At 41.6% G+C, this 16879-nt stretch overlaps 1 protein-coding gene across 1 annotated transcript in view; it reads left to right on the forward strand.

Moving 5' to 3' along the window:
- CTDSPL (CTD small phosphatase like) overlaps positions 1-16879 on the forward strand; it is a 156145-nt gene that overhangs the window by 121883 nt on the left and 17383 nt on the right. Inside the window, exon 3 of the mRNA XM_007945694.2 lies at positions 8778-8810. Coding sequence (XP_007943885.1) covers positions 8778-8810 — 33 coding nt within the window. The remainder of the gene's footprint in view (positions 1-8777; positions 8811-16879) is intronic.

Below are 16879 nucleotides of genomic sequence, written 5' to 3' on the forward strand. Positions count from 1 at the left end.
CACACACACACACACACACACACACAATCATTTATAGGAAAAACACTAGAGGACATATGCCAAACTATAAAGAGATCTCTCAGAGTGATGGCATAACATACAGGATTTTCTCCTCTGTACTTTTTTTTTTTTTCTTTTTCCAATTTTAATAAAATAGCTTAAGTTACTTTTGTGATTAGAAAATGAACATAGTTATTTTAAAAGTACATATGGATATAAAGAAGGGAATTCTGGGAAGATGGCAGCTTGAGCACATGGCCCTGACCATTTGAATTCCTTTTCTGGATAAACCCAGGTAGACCTGTTAGTGGAGCCTAGAAAATGCATTAAAGCCTCCAATTCTCCAGGAGAGAAAGCAGGATCAGGACTCATTCTCTCTGGGACCCAGTGAGAAGCAAGGAACCACAAGCAGAAGAAAATGCTCTCTCTCCTGGAGCCCCAAAAACAAAGACTTGAAATGCATGGTCCCATGTGGTGAACAAGCCAGCTGAAGCCTGTGAATCCCTTTGGAAATGGCCTATATTGTCCATTTGATGTGTGTGGGCCATGGAGGGTCTGCCTAATCCTGCTGACCCAGAAGGACCTGGGGGGCTGCACTGGTGAGCACTGGTAAACTGAATTGCTTTCAGTTCTTGTAGCTTGGTGCTTCCCCTGGAGAAGCCTGGTTGTTGTTGTTGTTATGTGCTGTCGAGTCGGACCTGACTCATAGTGACCCCTCCTTGGGTTTCTGAGGCAGTATCACTATGGAAGTAGATTGCTCCATCTTCCTTCCAAGGAGTAGCTGGTGGGTTTGAACTGCCAGCCTTCTGGTTAGCAGTCAGGTGCCTTAGGCACTATGCTACCAGAGCTCCTAGGAGAAGCCTGGTAGTACAGGGACTTTCTTCAGCTCTTTGTGGTTTATCTACTTGGGCCCCACTGAAGTATAAAAACAGCCCTCCTTGCTGGGCCTTGTAGTGCTGCCTGGTTTGTCACCACCTGGAGACCTTGACAGACTAAACCATAGAGATGCCGGGGGAACGCACAAGCTTGTATAAGCCAATGGGATGATGAAACCCATCTAGGTGAGAGTAATATTCAGTTATAATATTTTTGTAGAAAGCATAGGGATAAATATGACTATTAGGAATAGAACTGTAATTTCATTGGCTTGTACATTCCAATGGAATGAAGACTTAGTAGCCAAGAAAGTCCAAGTTGAAAAACTAGAATGTGAGACTCCTACTGAGGTGAAACTAAGAAAAAAGATAGAAGAGAATTTTAACTGGCAACTCAGGAAGTTATATTCAGGAAATGAATTTGGAGCACAAAAGTAACATTGGGAAATTAAAAAGAAATGATTTCTAAATATAAAAGTTCAGAAAACTGAGGAAATGGAGAATGAGAATGAGAATGGTCACTACTAAGAACTGAATTAATGTGTGGAAAAGCAAGTGGAAGAAGTATCTTACAAACAGACCAGATAGACAGAGATGGTAATTATGGGGGAAGGCCTAACATACAAATAATGAAAGTTCAAGAAAGAGAAAAAGGAATAGAAGAAAATTTCCTGGATGTGAAAAAGAGCTTTTGAATCTACAGATTAGAAGGGATCACCAGATCTACAGCAGGATTAGCATGAATATGTGCATGACAGCACAAGCCCAGATACATGGGTAAAGAAAAGATCTTACAGGCTACCAGCACAAGTTATTTTCAAAAAGAAAGAATTATCCAAGTATCAGACTTCTCATCAGCAGCAATGAAAGCCAGAAGGCTATGAAAAAATGTTTGTAGGCTATTGAGAGGAGCTCTGGTAGCCTTAGGCACTTGACTGCTAACCAGAAGGCTGGCAGTTCAAACCCACCAGCCACTCCTCAGAAGGAAGGTTGGGCAATCTACTTCCTTAGTGATACCTCCTCAGAAACCCAAGGAGGGGTCGCTATGAGTTGGGGCTGAGTCCACGGCACATAACAACAACAACAACAGGCTATTGAGAGAAAAGATGTACAAACCAAAAATTATATATGACCAATATCTCATTTATCTTTTAAGACAAAGGAAGGACATTTTCAGACATGTAATGATTGCAGGGGGAGGGGAGGAGACCTACCTAGGTAAGAGTAATATTCATTTATAATATTTTTGTATAAAATATAGGGATAAATATGACTATAAGGACTAGAACTGTAAAAAGGAGCTGACTTGGAAAATAGATCCTCGTAATTCCCAGAGGGAGAAAGGGAAAATAACGTGAGCTAGCCATCAAAATTAAGGAAAGGGGAAAAAGAACAAATAACAGAAAATAAATAATAAGCACAACATAAGGAGTAGGCATAAAATCAAGTTGAATGGACTGAACTCGTAAAAGATGAAAATTATCAGATTAGCTTGACAGGTTCAGCTCTGTGCTGTTTCCAAGAATATACCTACATCAGATAGGAATGCTTTTGGTACTGTCCTTTAGAAATACAGTGCAAGCCACATATATAACTAACAATGACCCACAAATAGGAAGTTGTTTTCTCACAAACAAAACTGGAGTCCTGCAGTTGCTAGGTTTGGTTAAATGTCTGATGATGCCATCAAGGACTCATTTACAGGCATACTTCGGAGATAACGGCGGGTTCAGTTCCAGACCATCGCAATAAAATGAGTATCACAATAAAGCGAGTCACACAAATGTTTTGGTTTCCTAGTGCATCTCAGGGAGCTCTGGTGGTGTCGTGCCTAAGGCATTTGACTGCTAACCAGAAGACTGGTGGTTCAAACCCACCAGCCACTCCTCAGAAGGAAGGTTGGGCCATCTAATTCCATAGTGATACTGCCTCAGCAACCCAAGGAGGGGTCGCTATGAATCAGATCCAACTCGATGGCAAACGCAACAACAACAACAAAAGTGAATCTAAAAATTATGTTTACACTATAGTGTAGTCTATTAAAGGAGTTCTGGTGGTGTAGTAGTTAAAGCGTTCTGCTACTGACCAAAAGGGGAGCAATTTGAACCCAGCAGCTGCTCCCTGGGAGAAAGATAATGCAGTCTGCTTCCATAAAGACTCACAGGCTTGGAAACCCTATGAGGCAGTTCTACTCTGCCCTGTAGGGTTAGTATGAGTAGAATTGACTCCATGGCAGTGTGTTTGCTTTGGTTTCTGGTAGTCCATTAAGTGTGCAATAGCGTTATGAAAAAGTTTGAAATATTGTGAAAATTACCAAACTGTGACACGGAGACAAGAAGTGAGCACATGTTTGCTCAATGCAGGGTTGCCACAAACTTTCAATTGAAAAAGGAAGACACTATCTGTGAGACACAATAAAACAAGGTATGCCTGTATTCTTTCTATTTGTCTTTCTGCTCCCACTGGAACAGACTATCTCAATGTTGCAAGTTTCAGACATCATATCCACAGCCAAGAGAAAAATGGCACTAGCCAGGTTTGTCCTTTATGGAAAGGAAATGCTGTCACAGAAAACTCCAGGAGACTTCTGCTTATGTCATTGGCCAGAACTTTATCACCTGCCTATCCTCTAGCAGCAAGGCAATCTGGCTGGAAAGGAAAAGAATTTAACCAGATATATTTCTGCTATGAACAAAACTGGAGTTCTTTTAGCAAAGAGGAAAAGAGGAATGACTACTGAATAGATGTACTAGTTCATGTAGGTTTGGTTATATTATAGTAACAACCCCAAAACCTAACAGGCTTAAAAGAATAAAAATTTATTTTTCACTCATGCTACATGTTTGTGGGTTGGCTAGGGCTTCTCCTGTGTGGCACTGTCTGTCCTTTAGAAATATAATGCAAGCCACATACATAATTTAAAATTTTCTAGTACCCATATTTAAAAAAAATAAGGAGCAGCAAATGAAATTAATTTAATAGTATGTTTTATTTAACCCAGTATGTCCAAAATAGTCATTCAACATGAAATCAGTAGAAAAAATGATTAATGAGAAAGTTGACATTCTTTTTATCATAATAACCCTTCAAAATTTTGTGCGTATTTTACATATGTTGTTATATGCCTTCAAGTCAGACCCGACTCATAGTTACCCCTCCTTGGGTTTCCAAGGCAGTATCACTACGGAAGTAGATTGCCCAACCTTCCTTCCGAGGAGTGGCTGGTAGGTTTGAACCGCCAGCCTTCTGGTGAGCAGTCAAGTGCCTTAGGCATTATGCTATCAGAGCTCCTATTTTACACATGTTGTTGTTGTTGTTATGTGCCGTCAAATCAGCCCTGACTCATAGCGACCCCTCCTTGGGTTTCCGAGGCAGTATCACTACGGAAGTAGGATTGCCCAACCTTCCTTCTGAGGAGTGGCTGGTGGGTGTTGTTGTTGTTGTTGTTATGTGCCGTCGAGTCGGCCCCGACTCATAGCGACCCCTCCTTGGGTTTCCGAGGCAGTATCACTACGGAAGTAGGAATGGGCTGGTGGGTAGAACATCTTAATTTGGACTAGCCACATTTCATGTCAACAGCTACACTTGTCTAGAGGCTATTGTATTAGCATACCCATTGCCCTAAGTCAATTCTGACTCATAGCAACCCTATAGGACTGAGTAGAACTGTCCCAAGGGATTCCAAGGTTTGATCTTTACAGAAGCAGACTGCCTTCCACAGAGCAGCTGAAGGTTCGAACCACTGACCTGGTCGAAATATTCACCAGGTCAGTATTAGCAGCCGAGTATTCAACCACTGTGCCACCAGGGCTCCTTTGGACAGCATACATTATCCTCATTTGTGGACTTGACTGAGAAGGTGTCATCTCTTTGCTCCCCTGATTTGGCTCAGCAAGAAAAACGAGAATGTGGAGAATCATTCCCTGGCTCTTAAAGTTTTCACCGGGAAGTCCCATGCCTCATTTCAACTTATGTATTATTGGCCATAGCAAGTCACATGATCACATCTAACTTCAAGGGATGTGAAAGTGTAATCCTACTATATACCCAGAAAGAAAATTGGAATGAACAGCACTTACTAATGACTTTCACCCATTAAAAACCTATTGCTGTTGTCAAGTCAATTCCAACTCGTAGCAACCCTACAGGACAGAGTAAAATCGCCACTAGAGTTCCCAAGGCTGTAAATCTTTACAGAAGCAGACTGCCTTGGCTTTCTCCCACAGAGCAGCTGGTAGATTCAAACCACTGATCTTTCAGTTAGCAACCAAGCACATTAACCAATGTACTCCTCATAGGCTCCTCATAGGTGACTACTAGTTCCTGCAACAAAACCTAACATAAAGTGATAAAGAAAGGTGGAAAATAAAGAGATGGGCAAGAAGGTACAGGGCAGATCAAACAAAGAGAAAGTGAGAGTGGCAGTGTTAATACCAGACAAAGCAAAATTTAAGGGTAGAAGCATTTAATAGAATAAAGAAGGACATTTTGTAATGATAAAATCCAAAAGACTCTATTAAAAAAATTATTAGACTTATTAAAAGATTTTGATATGGTAACTTTTTTGTAGAGGAATATATTTCTGAATGGAAGGACGTAAGGTTTATTTGGGAGAAAAATGTCCTAAGAAATATTGAGGCGAAATCATGAAAGAGGACTGGCCTTAATGAATATTAAGCCTCATTGTGCATTGATGTAGATGGATATATTGGTGGAACATGTATGATGAGATTTCACTGTAAGCCCTGTCCCACCCCCACAGCTGCTGCCAGAGAAGAGAATGAAGTTTATACCCTCAGCCTGTAAAGGAGGAGAATCTCTGCTGTCAAGAGTAAAAGTTCTTTAAAAATAGCATCTGACTAGATGAAACGTGGGCTTTTACCTGATATGAGGAAATGGTGCTACATCCCTGGAAGGGTTCCTGGAGTGCCCAGCTGTTCTGACAGGGACTAATGGCCTGTAAAGGCAGTCTCCTGGCATGTCTGAGCTCACTTGGCTTTAGTGTCCATTCCTAGAATTCCTTAGATTAACATTTGTCAAAATGGTCTTTGAAAGAAGTAAGTAAACTTTGACCTAACTTAGGTAAATGGGGTGATGCATCATTTGCATAACACTTGGACTATTTCATCTATGAGACCAGACCTGAAAGAAAGCACCCATATCAGAGAGGGGGAGCTGATTACCAGAGGAGGAGCCCTCTGCCCCTTGCACTCCTCTTGGTCAGGGCACATAGGACACAAAGCCCAGGCCTGCTAGATGTGGGAGCAGATTCTCCCACAGGCCTGTCTCTACCACTCATTTTCTGGGTGTCCCTGCCTCTCTGAACTTTGCATGTCAGAAGAAGAAGGAAGGGGGTGGACAGAATGGGACAGATAACCTCTAGGGTTCTAATCACTTTGCCCTGGAGAAATGAACATTTGGAGCATTCCAATTTCAAGCTGTGTCTGCAGCAGTGGCCTGGGGTAGCAAACTGTGCTTATCACGGCCACAACCTGGATCTGCAGGTCAAAACCAAAACCAAACCCACTGCCATCAAGTCAATTCCAACTCATGGAGGCCAGTTGCCCAAAAGGAAAGCATCTGCAGCTAGGTGGCACCAGGACCCAGAAGATCCCATTGGCAGAGACCATGGGAACTTCTCAAGTCAGATCCAACTCATAGCTACCCCTCCTTGGGTTTCTGAGGTGGTATCACTATGGAAGTAGATTGCCCAATCTTCCTTCCAAGGAGTAGCTGGTGGGTTTGAACTGCCAGCCTTCTAGTTAGCAGTCAAATGCCTTAGGCACTATGCCACCAGAGCTCCCTCTAAAGAGAAAAACAGAATAAAAGAATTTACTGGACAGACACACTTACATGCATATCCCATGTGTACACACACACAAGCCTTTAGGGTCATTTTCAAGCTCAAATATTTATCCCAATCAGCACTTTTGCTTGCTCTTACTTGGCACTTTGTCGAGCCTTTCAGATGTGTTGTTGTGGTCTCTCACATCACTGATAGTCTCATCTCAACAAAAGTGTGGTTCTGAAAGGGTACCTACGCTTAGGGACTGTTTGTGGCCCCTACTAGAGCAGTGGTTCTCAGCCAGAGACTGTTTTGGCCCCCGGATGACATTTGGCAATGTCTGGAGACATTTTTGATTGTCAATACTGTAGGAGGATCCAACTGGCATCGAGTGGGTAGAGGCAGGGATGCTGTAAAATGTCCTACAGGACAACATCCCACACCAAAGAATTATCCAGCCCAAAATGTCAATTGTGCTGAAGTTGAGAAACCCTACTGTAGAGTGACCCCGTAGATTTGTAAGCTTCTTGTTAAAATCTCCCCCACCACTTGATCTGCTCCTGGGTCCATGTGTTGAGACTAATACTATTTAAGGGCTTCTGAAATTAACTTCATTGCACAAGTTTTTGAAAACTGGGGGTTTGATTGTGGTGCATTGGAGAGCAGTGGAGCTCAACCTGGAGTTAATAGCAGGGACAATTTGCAATCCTTGAGGTAAGCCCCAAGGAAGAACCAAGACCATCTCAAGAGGAAACAGTAGTTGCTGTTCCACTGCAGAGTGATGACTAGGGACTAGGGATAATCAAGAAGTTGTTCAATGGTCTTAGTGTCAGAGCAGAGCTCAGAAACATGCCAGCTGTCTTCCATTGCCCACAATCAGATTTGGCCTCTTCAAGGAGACCCCAATCACCAGAGACCCCTTCAATAAAGAGGGAAACATCTTTTCCCAAATCCTTCACTGTGGGAGGTCATGAACCAATGCATCTTCTTACCAGGGACTGTGATGCTGCTGTCCATTGCTCCATACCACCATCTAAAAAGGAAAAAGAAAATGCACAGAAATGGGAAATGCTCAGGGAAAATTCATTTTTTGTTTTATTAGTGTAGTGCCTAAGGCATTTGACTGCTAACCAGAAGGCTAGTGATTCAAACCCACTAGCCACTCCTCGGAAGGAAAGTTGGGCAATCTACTTCCGTAGTAATACTGCCTCAGAAAACCGAGGAAGGGGTTACTATGAGTCTGGTCCAACTTGATGGCACATAACAACAACAACAAATGATGGTTTAATGAGCTGTGGTGGCGTAGTGCCTAAGGCATTTGACTGCTAACCAGAAGGTTGGCAGTTCAAACCCACAGCTGCTTTGCAGAAGGAAGATGGGCCAATCTACTTCTGTAAAGATTTACTACCTTGGAAACCAGTGGGAGTCACTGTAAGTCAGAATCAGCTCGATGGCAATGGGTTTAATGATGGTTTGGAATGTTGAAATTTCAGGCCTGAGGAATGGCCGAGGCCCTACACTCCCTACAAATACAGGTTCTCTTCCCTTCTCAACTGTGGCCTTGAGGGGACTTATTGTACCTGGGCTTGTCCCCTCTACCTAATGCTGCCCTAGAAGAGGACCTGGAGTAACCAGGGGCTGCCTTACAATGTGGGGAACTTGTTTTCCTTTCCCTGCATATTATACTGACTCAAAGCTTAGTCTTTTTAGGGAAAACCCTGCTTAAAAGAAGAAACAAATGAGTTACTAGAAGGAATCATGGATTAAACTGTGGGTTTTTATTTTAATTTTTAAATTAAGGATTAAATTCCTAGGAGAAGAGGAGGCATGATTTGAATAAACACAGACTGTCCATGAGCCTCAGGAATCCAGCCTGGTTTGCCGGGGGAGGGTGTGTCTGGGAGGCAGAATGGAACCCAGTGCCCTAATGTGTTTGGTTTGGTTTTGGGTTCCTATTTAGGAATCTGAGCATTAAACAGCACCAAGGCGCAGGGGATGTGAAATCATAATGACTGCTTGGCTTGAATGCTTAGAAATTTCTTTTGAGAATATCAGCTACTTCTCTTTAAATCTGACAATGATTTTTTTTTTTTTTTCTTTTTCTTCTTTCTCCTCAGGGTGACCAGAGGCAGGTCATTCCCATACCAAGTGTATGTATATTTATCCAATTTTATTTAAACATTCAGAGGAATTTGTGGCTGTGATCCTACTAATATAAAATATAAAAAGATAAATCTTCTGGCTTGTGTTGAGTTTTATGATGTGGTATAAACAGCTCTTTAAAAAAGAAAAATGAAGCTACATTTTAAGCTGTGAGCAGAAAGTTCTGTACAGACAGTCCTTTCTCAAGGCCAGCAGAGCAGCAGCAGCAGCTATTAACCAAATTCTCACCTCTCCTTTCTGAGAAGGGCCTCCTAGTCTTAATAAGCTGAAGTAGCTCGCGTCTGCTAGCATCTTTGTCCCAGCTTCATAGGTTAGAGAGAACATACTTTGCCTGAACATGGTTTGTGGCAGCAGGTTCAGTCCCAATGGAACTGGGCCCTCCCCGACCATCACTGAGCTGCTCTTCTTTCGGCTTGGCTGGCCAGTCAGTGGAGCCCTTCTGCATGAGACCATTCAGCTGGAAGCAAGCTGGTCACTGCCTTTTGGAAGTAAGCTGTTGGCCAGTGGAAATTCCTATCAAAAGAGGCCTTTCAAACAGCCCTTTGTCCTTAAAGAATGATTTCTTTTTTTAAAGGATATCCATAATTGGTATTTTAGTCTATAAAGGTTATTTGGTTCAAATCTCTTCATCTCTCTTTCCTTGGATTCCCCACACGCACACCCAAGTATTTTCTGGATACTTCCAAGAGATACAGCAGTCTTGCAAAGAAAAGAGTGGATTTCATTAGCATAGGCTGGAGCTCTGGAAGCATAGTGCCTAAGACATTTGACTGCTAACCAGAAGGCTGGTGGTCCAAACCCACCAGCCACTCCTTGGAAGGAAGCTTGGGCAATCTACTTCCATAGTGACACCACCTCAGAAACCCAAGGAGGGGTCACTATGAGTTGGATCCAACTCCACAGCAGTGAGTTTGGTGGGCTTTTTTTTTTTTTTTTTTTTTTTTGAGGCTGACTCCAAAGACTTTGGTAATGGCTATTGCTTATACATTGCCCAAGAAGTTTTCAGTAATTTCTGTTTTTCTCACAACTTAATTCTCCATTGATTAACAAGTTGCAAGAGTTTCTGGAATAAATTTGACATCCCAGCATGCCTGGGGGTTGGATGTCATTGGAAAAACTGTCTTTGATCCAAGAGATCAAACAGTATAACTTCTTATCCAGGGTTTGAGAGAGATACCTCATGGGGTTAATGCCAGAGGTCTCTTTTCAACCTTTACACAAAGTAGTTTGATGTGCTATTTTTCCTGCAAAGCTGCCTACATAGAACAGGTAGGACTATCCCCCCGCCTCCAATACCACTAGTAATGTTTCTGGTTTTTTTTGTCAAAGTTAATTCACAGCCTTCAGTAAAGTTAAGTGTCCAATCATAGCATTTATCAGTCCATGTGAAAACTCCTATGAGGAAACTGACCCTTTTCCCATAAATCTAAACTCAGCAATATATAGAATTCCAGAATAAAATCATCAAGAGAAGAAGGTACCTTGTATAATTTAGCCCAGTATTCAATAAGTAAACTGCAGTCTCCCACATGTGAAACACTGGGTCAGGCCTGATGACTCTTGAAATAGCTTGCAGGAAAACAGCCTAGCTAAAGTAAGTTGCATCTTGAATGGTAACTGCCAGAAAAGCAATTCCACTGATGGACACGGTCCCACTCCCTGCTTGGTATGCAAGACTAAACTCAAGTCCATCCGGACATCAGCTCAGCCCCAGGACTCAAGCCTTGGGACCTCCTGCAAGATTTGTGCCTGGCTTCTAGGCCCCAGGTCACATAAGCGGAACGACCCTTGTCTTTCTGGACTATAGCGGGACCTGGTCAGTGCTGGGAGCCCCTGAGCTGTCAGGGTGCTACACCACTGGACCAGAAATGTAGATTTGTACTGTGCCTCCAAACCTCCGCTTCCTGATAGCTTTCTCCACGCCCTGAAGATTAAGGGCCTCTGAGCTTGTGAATGCTAGACAGTTCCAGCCGGAGTCCCCTAGTTCTGCTTCTCACTTCATCTCTCCTTTTTCATTCATTGTTTAAATGTGCAGGCTTGGCCTTTTAATTTATTTTGTTGTTGTTGTTGTTGTCACTTCCGACTCGTAGTGACCTCATGTGTAATAAATAGTATGAAACACTGCCTGGTCTTGTACCATCCTCACAGTTGTTGCCATGTTTGAGCCCACTGTTGTAGCCACTAGGTCAGTCCATCTTGTTGAAGGGCTTCTTTTTCACTGACCGTTTCCAAGTATGATGTCATTCTCCAGGGACTGGTCCCTTTTTTTTTCCCCCTAAACAATCGTTCAAGCTCATAGTAAAAAAAAAAAAATAAATAAACAATTAAAAGAAAACTTTCCCCCACCTAGTTCCATTTTCTAGAATAACCACTTCCAATATTTGTTGTGTCCTTCCAGGAATTTTTAAGACACACACAAGCACATTTATGCAAATAAGATTGCATTGTACGCACCATTCTGCAGATTGCTTTTTGCTTTTAATAAGAAACCTTGAACATCTTTCCAAATATTAGTACATATAGACCTGCTCATTTTTCTCCTATTATTATGACATTTACTTTGTTTCCACTTATGTGCTACTGCAAGTGCTTCTGTTACAAATATCCTTGTATATGTGTGTTTATGGACTTCGGTGATAGTTATCAATGTGATCAAATACTAATTATAGAAATGCTAGCTACAGGATGTGTTTTATAATTTTGATAGATTAAAGCCAAGTTGTCCTTCTAAAGCCTATGCTAATTTATGTTCCTGCAAAGATTATATGAGATTGTTCCATTCTTACTGAAAATGATTATTTTAATCTTTGGTAATCAGAAAAAATGAATGGTATCTATTTGGTTTTATTTGTATTTCTTTTTTTTTTTTTGGCGATTTGGGTGAAAGTTTACAGAGCAAGTTCATTTTCCATGCAACAGTTCATACACATTTTATTTCATGGCAGTGACTGCAATCCCCACAATGCAACAGCTCTCTTCCTACTTCCTCCCAATGGTTACATTTTCCCTGTGTTCTTTCCTGTGCATTCCTGCCCTCTGAGCTATCTCCCTGCACAAATGCTACCCTTCTGATCTCCCATGGTTGATTGTCATAAGGAGTGCACCTTCCTGGTATAAATGTTCACCTCATACATCTGTCTGTTGTTTGCATTTCTTTATTTATGAGGGAATATGAACATCTTTTCAGAAGTGTATTGGCTATATGTCTTTTCTTCTTGGTGTGTAGCTTTTTAAATTTCAAGGAAATTACCACTTTCCCAAATTCATGACATATCTTTAACCTTGCTGATAATCATTTTGGCCACAAATAAGCTTTAATTTTATGATGGGCAAATGCATTAATAGTATTCTTCAGGCTCTTGGATTGTATGTCACACTTAGAAAGATCTCTTGATCACTGAGTCAGAATCAACTTGATGGCCATAGTTTGGGTATGGTTTTCTTTACTCCATGTCTATGATTCATATTTTCTTCTGGGATTTTACTGGATTCATTAAAACCTAAACCTGTTGCTATTGAGTCAATTCCAACTCATAGTGACCCTATAGGATAGATTAGAACTGCCCCAGAAAGTTTCCAAGCCTGTAAATCTTTACAGAAGCAGACTGCCTCATCGTTCTCCTGTGGAGTGGCTGGTGGGTTCAAACCCTGACCTTTAGGTTAGCAGCCAAGTACTTAACCACTGCACCACCAGGGCTCCTTTGTCATTTCATTATTACACTTATTATCTTAGATCCATCTGGAATTCATTTTGATGTAAGTCATGAAGTAACAATCCAGCTTTCTTTCTTTTTCCCAACGATTACTCATTTATCTCAGTGCCATTTATTTATTTCACACACCTACTGGACGTCTTCGTTTGAACTTGATGTTAAATGTTCTACTTGGTGGCATCTGCCTCCCAACTATGGTCTGGAGATTTGGGGCCCTCCACACATCTTATTGGGAAGCCTTGTGAGCTGTTTGGTAAAGTCTGGTGTTGAAGGGTTAGAGGAAGACACAGAGGGATAGAAGGTTTAGAAACCACTGGAGTTTGGGTGGTTGTGGCTTGAGGTGAACACTTGAATACTTTGGCCCTGGTGTAAGGAATGCTTTTGGGACCCTGACCCAAGTCCTACCACTCCCACACTCTTGCTTGGAGCCCACACACTACACTGCTGCACTCAAACATGAGACTGGCAGTGAGGTGAGTCCTGAAAATGCTGAAAAGGAGAGAGGAAATTTGTTTTCTAACAGTATATTTCTGTGCTGTTTGCCGAAGGCTTTTAAGACGCAGTAGCATGCTTTTTTCCACCAAAACCTTAACAAAGAATGTATATGCAGAATAATTGCTCTCTTTAAAGCCAGTCTGGGGTTTTGTCTTGCAGATCTGCCCTGAACTCTCAGGCTCAGGGGACAGTGGGTGCAGACTCTGAGCCTGCACAATCTTAAGTAGAACAACAATCTAATGTACCACAAAAAAGTCCTAAATCTATAAACTTTGTGAGGGTGTGTGGGGTAGGTAATCCAAATGAATTAATCTTGTTGTTGTTATCATTAGATGTCATTGAGTTGATTCCAACTCATAGCGACACCATATGACTGGGTAGAACTGCCCCATAGGGTTTTCTAGGCTATAATCTTTATGGGAGCAGATTGCCAGGTCTTTCTCCCCAGAGCCACTGGGTGAGTTTGAACTGCCAACCTTTCAGTGAGCAGCCAAGTGCTTAACTGTTGCACCATCAGGGCTCCTTAGAAATAACCTTACAGCTTATTATTCACAGTTGCCAGTTCACTGCCAGGGACAGGAAATTTCACATTTATTCTAAGAAGACGACTAGAATGAACACCCTTCCCAAACATTGGATGGCAAGCTATGGTCCCTCTCCCCACTTCACCCCATCCCTGCCATGGTTCCCTCCCCTCCCCGACTCTTCCAGCAATGTCCATCATGTGCTTTTGAGCAAGAAACTTTGTGTAGGAAAGGCCCATCTTGATATAGCTAGTAGTTTCTCTTACTCTTCAGCTTTATGATGGCCTGAGAGAAAATTTTCTTTAGGACCTTTCTTAGCTAATGATTCTAGCATCACCTGAACAGATCAATTGAAAAAACAAACTACTACTGCAGGCATATGCAGTGTCCTTGCAAGTTCCAAGGACAAAGCTGTCCAGAAGAATTCCTACAAATGGACCAAAGCATTTGCATTAATCTAAAGCCACACTTTCGGAGAAGCTGTGTGCGTTTAGGAATGGATTCATCGAACCCTTCCTCCCCAGCCTGATCTTGTTCTCTGCAGCACAAATGCTAAATCAATAGCTTGCTTAATGAGGCTCCCCTTCTCGCTCTTTTCTCTCTGAGAAGAGTACAGTGAGGCTTTTTACTTACAGTTAACTCAGAGAGTACTTGTAAAATGTGGGTTAAAAATGCTAAGAAAGTAGTTTCTATTTCTCGGGTTTGGAAAATAACTGAGCCACTGTTGGCAAATCTTTGATGTTTTCAGATATGCAAGGGATAGGACTTTTTTGTTGCTTATTTTCCAGGCTAGCAATTATATGAAGTTAAAATGTTGCTTGAGAAGCACATAAACGCATAGGGAAGGACAGGACTGATACACACCAGACTAACAGAGGGTGAGCCTTCTGAGGAAAGGAAGCTTTGATGTTTTCAGATATGCAAGGGATAGGACTTTTTTGTTGCTTATTTTCCAGGCTAGCAATTATATGAAGTTAAAATGTTGCTTGAGAAGCACATAAACGCATAGGGAAGGACAGGACTGATACACACCAGACTAACAGAGGGTGAGCCTTCTGAGGAAAGGAAGCGGGGAAGAGAGAAAAAGGAATAGCTGTGTTTTATTCTTCCAGGATATATTCTTTACAATGAGAATGTGTTTTTATTACACAATTGTGTAATAAAAAATTATAACAAATTTTATTCTGGTTGTAAACATGCTTTCTGCTGAGGCCCAACATGGAAATAGCCCAAGCCCTCACTGATCACACCCTGCCTTTTTAAAACCTTTTTGATACAAAACTTCTGCTTGTGAGTTTATGTTAATATTTTGAATTTTATAATCTGCTGACTCATTGATTTATAATGAAGGACTAAGTTCCGTGGTCCCTACAGAAGAAACCTGGAGCTCTGGTGATGCAGTGGCTAAAACACTTGGCAGTGTGACCCCAGTAGTCGTTCTGCAGGAAAAAGATGAAGCAGTCTGTTTCTGTAAAAAATTACAGCCTTGGAAACCCTGTGGGGCAGTTCTACTCTGTCTTATAGGGTGGCTGTGAGTCAAAATTGACTTGAAGGTAATGGGTTTTGGAGTTTTGTGTTGTTGTTATATAAGAAACATCTTTTCCCGTGTCAAAGGGTCAGGGAAGACTTCGTGGTGAGCTTTAATTAGATCTAAGGGAGTTGGAAGGCTTTAAAAGCTTGTTCTTCTTCCGGATGATGTTGGGAAAGTTGAGACACCCATGCTTGATAGAGAGGGCCCCTCTAGAGTCAAAACTGCTTGTCTGCTTGTCCCCACACGTACAGCCCTGCACACTCCCTCTCTGCCAAGGTGATCACAGCACTTGCAGATTTACTTAACCTCTTGACTGCCTGTGTTACATCCACTATTGGACCAGCTAAAGTCCAAAATTAACTTAAGACCCTTGGCTAATGTTCAGTTTAAATAAATAAACAAAACATACACACACACACACAAAGGAAATACCCACTCTTGTTTATTTGATCAACTGAATTGTCTATTCCTCAATGGCTAGGGAGAGGTATTTTCTTGTGTTTTGTTTTGCATCAAATACTGAACAGAGCTTGACCTTCCTACAGGACAGAAAATTAGCTAGTTAACACTAGACACTGAGTATGCCACAAAGTAAATTAAAATACTTTAAATCATTTCTGAATGAGTCAAGGCCCAAAGAAATAAATACTCTAAAGCAAGCGTGAGGTTGGCTGAAGATATCTAGCATTGTATTAACCTTTTATGACCTCTTTATCACAAAATTAGAGTCAGCCACTACAAAGACATATAAATAGGTTTTCTGCTTAGCACACAGCATATAGATTAAAGCAGAGCTTCCAGAGACAAAGAATGCAGGGGTAAAGAGTGCCACGTATATGCAGTATTACAGCCCACCAGGGCACAAGCCAGGGCGCTGGACCTGGGCCCATTTTATTTGTTTCCTACTATCAGGTGCCACTTTAGATTGCATTTTGCTGGTGGGTCCTTAGTTTCTTGTCAGTTTTAAAAATTGTCAATAGATTGAAATAATGAGTAAATACTCTGGTTCCAATACAATTCTAAAATGTGCTTACATGCCACAGTGAATTTCAGGCAATTTATGACACCAGAAAATGAGCATGCACGAGTTAAGAGTAGCTGTAAACACTCATGTAGTCCGTATTAGTAATGATAGCTGCCACCATATATGCTCCAGGCAGACTGCTGGGTGCTCTATGTTTATTGGAACTGATAATAACAACCTCTCATGTAGGTGTTTCGGGGCCAAGAAATCAGCAGACCTGATACTCAAATGCGAGTTTGCCTGGTTCCTAACTCTTGGTCCTTCTATGAGCCATGCAGGTAAAGGCACAGTGTGTGTTTGGTAAAACTTGACTTGCAAACTAGTTACCCCTTTTGTTCTTACTGAAATCCATAGTGTACTTGACCAGGCATTTACATGTTTGGTTTCATTTTTAACCTCCTTAAGATAGTCAAAGGAGCTCTGGTGGCACGATGCATAAGGGATTTGACTGCTAATCAGAAGGTTGGCAGTTCAAACCCACCAGCCGCTCCATAAGAGGAAGATGGAGGCAGTCTGCTTCCATAAAGATTTACCGCCTTGGAAACTAATATATGAAAAATGAATTTGCTCTGTAAACTCTCACCCAAATCACAATTTAAAAAAAAAAAAGCATACTATGGAAAAATAAATAAATAGTGGAGGAAAAAAAAAAAGATTTACTGACTTTGAAATCCAGTGGGGGTTACTATGAGTCAGAATCAACTCGATGGCAGTAGATAACAGTCTAATGCAATAATAAGAGAATTGGTTTGTCTTTTACATACAGGTA

This window comes from Orycteropus afer, unplaced genomic scaffold (genome assembly GCF_000298275.1).
Source record: "Orycteropus afer afer isolate SDZICR_OR568_19922 unplaced genomic scaffold, OryAfe1.0 scaffold00142, whole genome shotgun sequence".
Classification (NCBI taxonomy): Eukaryota; Metazoa; Chordata; class Mammalia; order Tubulidentata; family Orycteropodidae; genus Orycteropus; species Orycteropus afer.